General features: G+C 35.9%; 1 protein-coding gene across 1 annotated transcript; it reads left to right on the top strand.

Moving 5' to 3' along the window:
- Window positions 1-2,454: 2,454 nt before the first annotated feature.
- Window positions 2,455-3,825, top strand: LOC130957497 (uncharacterized). The gene is made up of 2 exons (XM_057884351.1): window positions 2,455-2,716; window positions 2,801-3,825. Exons 1-2 carry the CDS (start codon window positions 2,455-2,457, stop codon window positions 3,823-3,825), a joined length of 1,287 nt encoding a protein of 428 aa, XP_057740334.1.
- The last annotated feature ends 5,996 nt before the right edge of the window (window positions 3,826-9,821 follow it).

Genomic DNA, 9,821 nt, shown 5'->3' with positions numbered 1-9,821 from the left:
GCAAAAGAATCAATGGATTCTATTCCAACCTGATTGAGAACCGACAGATGATTAGCCGTGCTGTGACAGAGTGCGTTGAACATTTTCACTGAGAGGACGAGACTGTAGCCACTGACAACGGTGATGCCCAACATACAGCTTGCCATGGAAAGGAGTAAGAAGGATTGGATGAAGACAATAGGAAAGCAGAGAGACGGAAGGGACAAAGCATCTCCATACGCTTATCTAAAATTCTCACCAATGAATTACATAAGTATCTCTATCTTTATTTTATATTCATAAATCATCCATAACCATTTGAATCTGCCTGACTGAGATTTACAAGGTGACCATAGCTGCTTCATACCAACAATCTCTGTGAGATCGACCCTTACTCGCGTAAGGTTTATTACTTGGACGACCCAGTGCACTTGCTGGTTAGTTGTGCGAAGTTGTGACCACGGTATTGAGCACCAAGTTTTTGGAGCTATTACCGGGGATTGTTTGAGTTGTGAAAAGTAGAGATCACAATTTCGTGCACCAACAACCCAATTTCAACAATGTAATCCGAATTAGACTCACTCTCGTCTTCTTCGACACGATTGCGAGGTTTGGTAAAGTGAATCGGTGTTTCTACTATCAGGACTGCTTGCAGGATTGAAGAGGATAATCCACAACCACCACCTATATAAGCAACCTCAATATACTACTCCATCACATGTTGCGACATCAGCCAAGCATGTGCGTTGAATATTACATTCACATGCTGATCGGTTTTGATCCAAAATGTCTTGTTGGGAAATTCTCCATTCGACAATGTTGATAGTAATCTATATGCAACTCTTGCAATTTTATTGGAACCTATTTTCCTCATACTTCTCAATATAATATTTTTTAGCGCAGCTAGAGAATCAAGACGATAAGTGTGTAACATCATTTAGGTGGCATGCTGTGGTCGAGCCACGTATGCAGCACGCAGGGGGCGTGCTGACGTGGTAGAACGTGGTTGGGCAGGAGTAGCATCACGCGGGGGCGTGCTGAGTCAGCACGCATGGGGCATGCTGACGTGTCGAAGAGTGATTGGTCCACGTATGCACCACGTGGGGGACGTGTTGATTCAGTACGCAGGGGCGTTCTGACACGTGTCAAAGCGTGATTGGTTGAGGCAGGCAGCACGTGGGGGGCGTGTTAAGTGTAGCGGTCTATATAAGGTAGAGCTCGAAAGTGTTTTTCCATACTGAGTGAGTTTTGAGTGTGTTGTGAGGATTCTTTGAGGTTGTTGTTGGTGTAATGGAGGGCACCGCAAATTTGGTGGTGTATCGTGACGGTGAGATAATACGTAATACTCATGAGGGAGTGAGGTTTGTGTCCCAGAATCCATTTTCGTTTGTGGTTCCATGCACGATGACGTTAATGGAGCTGCAGAACGGCCTATTTCAAAGTATGGAGAATGGTACGTTAATGAGAGTGAGCAGAATTCTGTACCGAAATCTGGTTGTGATTTTTGGTGGTCTAATACAGTTTGACACCATTTCGATTACGGATGAAGCGAGTATGCAGAATATGTTTCAAATTCACCGGCAGACTTATACGAGACACCCACAGATTGAGTTGTACATTGAGTTTCAAGCTGTAGAGGCAGTAGCGGTCTAAAATGATATAGATGTAAATGATGATATAGCTGCAGTGTACAAAGGAATGAATAGTGACAACGAAGAGGACTTCGAAGCCACTTATGAAGCGGCGACGAAGATAAGGATGGTGATGTGGGAGTTGAGGCAGCAGTAGAGAATGTAGTGGTTCATCCGTCGAGCAGTCAACCGATGGGCGTTCCACCTTTTATGCGTGAGTTGGATCTCGACGCCATGCATGCCCCCGAGTTTCCAAAATATGCTAACATAGGTACGTGTTGACTAAATAAGAAGTTTTTGTTAGTTTATACCTTGGACTGTGCAATAAACGATGATTTTGGCTTTCTATAGGAATTGCTGATCTTGAGGAAGGAGAGTTCCGAATTGGAATGGAATACAGTCTAAAAAGTCAGTCGTCGCAGCAATTAGAAGTTTCACTATATCTAGAGGAGTTGACTATGATGTGTATGAGTCTGAGTCACAGACGTTCTATGCAAAATGCAAGATGTACGGGCATGGATGTGACTGGCTTATCCGAGCCAGCTTGATACAGAAAAAAGGTTGTTGGGAGATACGCAGATACAACGGTAGGTACACGTGCACGATCGGAACGATTTCACAAGATCATTCCAAGTTGGACTCGGATACAGTTGCTGAGGCTATAGGGCCATTGGTCGAGACGGACCCGTCCATGAAGGTGAAATCTATAATTACGGAAGTCCAGTCAAGGTTCAACTATACCATCAGTTACCGAATGGCTTGGTTGGCAAAGTAGAAGTCCGTTGCCAAAGTTTTCGGCAATTGGGAGGAATCTTACCAAGCATTGCCATGGTGGCTCTCGGTCATGGTGGAGAAGATTCCTGGTTCAGTTGTCCAAATAGAAACACGACCACTGTACAACGAAAATGAAGAGGCACAATGTGTAAAAATACTTCATCGTGTATTTTGGAGTTTCAATCCATGCATTAGGGCATTCACGCATTGCAAGCCCCTGGTTCAGGTTGACGGCACACACCTATACGGAAAATACAAAGGTACACTTCTAGTCGCTGTTGCACAGGATGGGAACCAGAACATTGTGCCTATCGCCTTTGCCTTGGTGGAAGGTGAGACAGCTGATGCGTGACACTTCTTTCTCAAGAATCTGCGAACGTATGTTGTTAGAAAAGACGGTGTGGGTATGATCTTAGACTGGCATGAGTCAATACGGGCAGCAGTTAATCGTTCCTGTGGTGACTGGCAACCTCCAAGAGCATGGTGGATGTTTTGTATAAGACACATCGGTAGTAACTTCTTAAGGGCATTCAAAGTCCCTCACTTGCAGAAGCTTGTTGTCAACAAAGGGTATTCAAGAACGGTGGAGGAGTACAATATCAACTATAAGAGGTTGGAAGAGCGAGGCGAGGCATATGCTAGGTGGTGCGATGCCATCAAACTCAGACATTGGGTATTGGCATTCGATGAGGGACATCGATGGGGCCATATGACAACGAACCTTGTCGAGTGCATTAACTCAGTGTTGAAGGGTACCCGTAATCTACCTGTGTTGGCGCTGGTCCGAGCAACATATTATAGGTTAAATGAACTCTTTACACGGAAGAGTGCCGAGACTCATGAACGCAAGCGTACTGGATTTACGTACTTTGTATTTGCGCAACAGCAGATAGAAGCAAGTATGCAACAGGCTGGGAATATAGTTGTGCACCGTTTTGATAGACGAAATGAGGTGTTTAAGGTGCGTGAAATGACTACTGAAAAGGCGTTAGTTGTTGATCTTACGCGATGGACGTGTGACTGTGGGCACTTTCAGGTTGAACGAATACCATGTCGCCATGTTATTGCTTGCTGTGCTAACCAGCGTCTCGATTGGCAGTTGTATGTGCATGATGTGTACAAGATGACGGAAGTTCGTAAGGTATATAGATTTGAGTTCACACCGTTAGGAGATTCCGAGACATGGCCTGCTTATGAGGGACCCACATTGGTGGCTAATCCCGCGCTGAGGCAAACGTCTAAAGGCAGGCCCAAACTGACCCGATACTTGAATGAAATGAACTCACGTGACATGCGTGGTCCTCGGATATGCCGTCTCTGTGGTACTCAGGGTCATAGTCGGAGTAGGTGTGCTGCCACCTTACTCTCCAGCTCAGTCACCACGCCCCTAACGTGCTGCCACCTGGCTATCCGCTCAGCCACCACGCCCCCGGCGTGTTGAACGTGACCTCCACCCATCCGCAATTCTCCTCCTTGGCCAATATCCGGCCAATACACCAACACTGTAAAGAAAATAATTTCCGTATATAATATAGGATAACACTAATATAACATGTCATAACTTTTAACTAGAGACAAATGTATTTATTAAAGCATTGGATAAAATAAAATTTTCATTTTTAATATTAATTAGTCAATTTTTTTAATTAATAAATAATTTATCAAATTTTTAGCTAATTTTATCATATTTTTAATTTTGACAAAAATCTTAAATGGTCCTGATAATTATTTTAAAAGACAACGAAGTTCTCAATAAAAAATACATTTTTTGATCCTTGATCTCTACTTTTATAAAATCGATTAGTCCATTTGTTAATATTTTCTGTCTATATTAACGGAATAAGCCTACATAACATGTTAAATTGTCGATTTATCCATTACGAACCAATTAGGATTAACGAATTCTTTTTTTTTTTTAGTCTTATTGTCTTTTAAGGATAATTATCAAAGTCGTTTTGTTTTTTTATATTTTTTGTTATCTTTTTTAAATACATTAGCTAAATTTATTGTGTAAAATTAAGAAATATTAGTGAGTTTTAAATTATTTTTACTTATAAAATTAAGTAAATAATATATTAATAATTAACGTGCCACATAAGTTTATTCTATTGAAAAATTATTGACAAAAAAACTAATCATTTTTATGAAATTAAATATCAAAGACCAAAAAAAATATTTTTTTTTAAAATTTTAAAATTTTTGAAAAAAATTCATCAGAAACCAAAAATAGGTATTTATCCTATTAACTACGATTTCAACCTGACTCCCCCTCTTAACGTGAATTTCATCACTATTATTATTGACATTAACACTTAAACATAAATTTCTACAACTCGCCACAAATTTAATTGTTCTATTTCTCCCGTACGTAAAGTCGTAAACGAACAACCGCTGCGGATAATCACAATTTGTGCTTTTTTTTGTTTGGGTGCCATCATAAACAGCTATCAACAGCTATGCTATATATGTGACGACAAGTTAAAATAGATTATGTAAAATTTTGTAAACTGCTACAACTAATAATAGTTTAGAAGAAATTTTAAGTGTACCAAAAATATTAATGTTTCAGTTATTTTAATCATTAATTTTAATTAATATATATTATATATATTTTTTATAATTTAGATCAATGGATAAAATAATTAGAACACTGATATTTTCAATACACTTAAAACTTTGCCAATTGTTTATATAAAGAATAAATTGTACTCACATGTAACGAAAACTCAATTGTTGTAGTTACGTAATTTGAATCCTCTAATAATTTAATAATGTAAATTGTCGAATAAAAAAATAGCATATAATTAATTGAATGCGACGCACAGGTGCAGAGAATGGATGGATGGAGAATATCAGAAAAATGATGAGGAATGGTTGGGTTATATTATAGTGATGAGTCAACAGTACTTGTTTGTCCTCATTGAGTTTCGGTCACGCGCGCAAATGTATGTGTTGCCATTTGCCACGTGCCACTTGTGCCTCTTTGCTTTTGCACAAGCACATGACACGCCAACACCTGACTTTCTTTCTTTTTAGGATTTCTTTTTTATTTGGATACCATTTTGTTTCTTCCTTCTAAAGCTTTTCTGTTGCCAACTCAATTCGGAGAAAATGTCCAAAATTCTTGAAGTAGAATCTTAGCCAGCTTGTTCCACATACATACATTCACATCATTACTATAACTAGGGATATATCAACCCGCATTATTTATATCCATGTTAAAATTTTATAGGAGACACTTACGATGTTATGCGGTTTGGTCAAATTATTTAACAAATTCAATAATTATTTTTATGTAAAAATATCTTTATATTAATATTCATCATAATATAATACATAATAAGAGGTATAATGTATAACTATGTAGTGAAGAAAACGTAACTTTTCGATTTGTAGTTTAATTTTATGAAAAAATATAGGTAAATAATAAAAATATTAAATAATGTAAATAATAGATATATGAATGTTTATTTTATTAGTATATGGATGATTATTTTAATATTAAAATTTAAAAGATTAATTTAGAGATATGGTGTATTTTAATTTAATTAGTAATTATTCATATTGTTCAACAAAATCATTATCCTCTTAGTATTTTTCATGTTAAGCTGTTTATGACGTTACTAAGTGTATCATTAAGATGATATAGACATAGCAAAAGCAGGGAACTAACAAAGTCTCCTCTTTCTCTCTTTCCTTGTCAAAGAATTTAAAAAAAAAATAAATGAATAAATTCTTAATTTTTTAACTTAAAGGCACATAAATATTTAATTAATTAAAAATATAAAAATATCTTTTAATTTTTAAAATATTAAATATCTAAATTTTTTCATTCAAAATATATAAAAATAAATAAATTTTTTAAAAAATTTTGAATATTTTATTTTTTTAAAAAATATTTTTTTATTTTTAATTAATCAACAATCAATAATTTTGTTGTGATAAAAAGCTGAGTTAGATGCCCATTAATATATGGGCGGCTCAATTTCTCAATGAAAAAATTATTTTGTTCTTCAATAAATGAACCGTGGAAAAATGTATTCTATATGTGTATAAATAGAGAGAGGCTTAAGCCTCTGAACACACAATAACAACAACTAAATATTATTCTCTCTTCCTTTATACACATAGCAATAATAAAAGTAAATGCTATTCTCTCTCTCTTTACTTTTTATACTCTTATACTTCTTTCTATCTTTGTATATATATATACATTACAACATATAATATTATTATTATTATTATTATATATATATATATATAAATTATTATTGAGCTAATTATTTTAATACTAGAGTCTTCTATTTATACAACTTTATTTTATATATCTTTTATTTTACAACACGTTATCAGCACAAGACTCTGATCAAATTTTTAGGAAGACTCAGGTAACAAATTTTCATTATGTCAAAGCTCTCTCATCTTGAATTCAATGCTCTTGATATATCTGGAAACAATTATTTATCATGGATACTAGATGCTGAAATCCATCTTGATTCAATGGATCTTGGAGATACCATTAAGGATGAAAATAATGCATCCCAAAAGGATAAAGCCAAAGCCATGATTTTTCTCTGTCGTCATCTTGACGAAGGGTTGAAAAATGAATATCTCACATTAAAAGATCCTGCAGATCTTTGGAAAGACCTTGAAGAAAGGTATAATCATCAGAAAACGGTGATACTTCCTCAAGCCCGATATGAATGGACGCATTTGCGTTTACAAGATTTTAAATCTATAAATGAATATAATTCTGCAATGTTTCGAATCACCTCACGAATAAAATTGTGTGGGGAAAAAATAACTGATCATGATATGTTGGAGAAAACTTTCTCAACCTTCCATGCCTCGAATGTGCTCCTGCAGCAGCAGTATCGAGAGAAAGGGTTTAAAAAATATTCTGAGTTAATTTCTTGCCTTCTTGTTGCCGATCGCAACAACGAGTTGTTATTGAAAAATCATGAAGCACGCCCAGCTGGCGCCGCCCCATTTTCTGAAGTAAATACGGCAAATCATTACCCCAGAAGAGGTAAATGGCAAGCTTTTAATAACAAGAAAAATTATGGAAGGAAAAAGAATTATGTTCAAAAGAGAGGATCTCACCAGAAGTGGGATAAAGAAAGGAATATCGGGCAGAATAAATCAACAGAGGATAAGTGTTTCCGTTGTGGTGGAAAGGGCCATTGGTCACGTACCTGTCGTACCCCAAGGAATAGTTTAATATGTGGGATTGTGAAGTATCTATGTAAATAAATAATGTAAAGAACTTATTGTTAAGTTTTATTTTCTATGTATTTAAGTTTCAAAAGTGATGTACATAAATAATGAAATATTAATGTTTATGAATTTTGAAATTATTAAATGTGTCAAATTTAAAATAAAATTTTAGTATATGACATTATTTTATGTACAGTGTTTCTTATAAGAATAATTCTGATCAAGTATTCAATTTAACTGTGCATACTACTCATTTTATTATTATTTATTTTTTGAAGAGAATGGCAAGGATATGTAATGAAGATGTATGCCTTGCGGATAGTGCAAGTTCACACACTATTCTCAAAAGTGATATATATTTTACCCATCTTGTGCCAAAAGAGGAATATGTTAATACTATTATTGGCTCAGGTAATGTGATAGAAGGCTTCGGAAGAGCTATAATTTTGTTTCCTGGAGGAACAAAAATTATAATAAATAATGCACTGTTGTCTACCAAGTCTCGAAGAAACTTGTTGAGCTTTAAAGATATTCGCTGAAATGGATATCATATTGAGACTATGAATGAGGGAAATCATGAGTATTTATGTATCACAACTCATGATTCAAATAAGAAAGTTATATTAAAAAAATTACCCTCACTTTCATCTGGGTTGTATTATACCAAGATTAGTGCAATTGAATCACATGCCATTGTAAACCAGAAGTTTACTAGCCCAAATGAATTCATAACTTGGCACGACCGATTGGGTCATCCGGGAACAACCATGATGAGGAGAATTATTGAAAACTCTCATGGAAATTCACTAAAGAACCAGAAGATTCTTAAAACTAGTGAATTTTGTTGTGCTGCATGTTCTCAGGGAAAGTTAATTTTAAGGCCATCACCAGTAAAGATTGGATTTGAGTCGCCTGAATTCCTAGAAAGGATTCAAGGTGATATATGTGGACCTATTCATCCACCATGTGGATCTTTTAGATATTTTATGGTCCTAATAGACGCATCTTTGAGATGGTCACATGTGTGCTTATTATCTTCTCGCAACCTGGCGTTTGCGAGATTACTGGCTCAAATTATTCGATTAAAAGCACACTTTCCAGAAAATCCAATCAAAGCAATTCGTCTTGATAATGCTGGTGAATTTACTTCCCAAGCTTTTGATGCTTATTGTATGGCTAATGGAATAAGTGTTGAACATCCAGTAGCTTATGTTCACACACAAAATGGGTTAGCAGAATAACTTATTAAACGCCTCCAATTAATTGCTAGACCCTTACTTATGAGAACAAATCTCCCAACCTCGGTTTGGGGGCATGTTATTTTACATGCCGCATTACTTATTCGTTTGAGGCGAACGAGTTATCATCAATTCTCTCCTATGTAATTAGCTTTTGGCCAGCAGCCAAATGTTTCCCATTTAAGAATATTTGGGTGTGAGATATATGTTTCCATTGCACCACCTAATCGTACCAAAATGGGACCCCAAATAAAATTGGGAATATATGTTGGATATGATTCTCCCTCTATAGTGAGGTATCTTGAGATACAAACTGGAGATGTATTTAAAGCCCGGTTTGCGGATTGTCATTTTGATGAATCAAAATTTCCAACATTAGGGGGAGAGAATAAGCTTCCTGAAAAGGAACTTAACTGGAATGCATCATCGTTGATGCATTTAGATCCTCAATGTGAACTAGAAGTTCAAAAGATTATACATTTGCAAAGAATAGCAAATGATTTGCCTGATGCATTTTCCGATACAAAGAGGATAACTAAATCTTATATACCAGCGGAAAATGCCCCAATTCGAATTGATGTCCTAGTGGGACAAGTAGCCACTAAAGCAAATTCACGCCAGAAGCGTGGCAGGCCTGTCGGTTCCAAAGACAAAAATCCTCGAAAGAGAAAAGAGGTAAATAATATTCCTGTTGAAAAAGACATAGTAGAGACACCTGCAGTTGTCCAAAATTCTGATATAACGCCAGAAGACGTTCAGGTACCTAAAAATTATGAAAATGACGAGATCTCAATAAATTATGTCTTTACAGGAGAGAAATGGGACCAAAATAAGACAATTGTCAATGAAATATTTGCATATAATGTGGCATTAGATATCATGCATGAAAGTAAGGATCTTGAGCCAAGATCAGTCGAAGAATGTCGACAAAGGAATGATTGGCCAAAATGGAAAGAAGCCATGAAGGCTGAATTAGACTCAC

This window comes from Arachis stenosperma, chromosome 10 (assembly GCF_014773155.1).
Source record: "Arachis stenosperma cultivar V10309 chromosome 10, arast.V10309.gnm1.PFL2, whole genome shotgun sequence".
NCBI lineage: Eukaryota > Viridiplantae > Streptophyta > Magnoliopsida > Fabales > Fabaceae > Arachis > Arachis stenosperma.
Note: the sequence above shows the minus strand (reverse complement) of the source record. Positions and strands in the feature narration are given on the sequence as shown.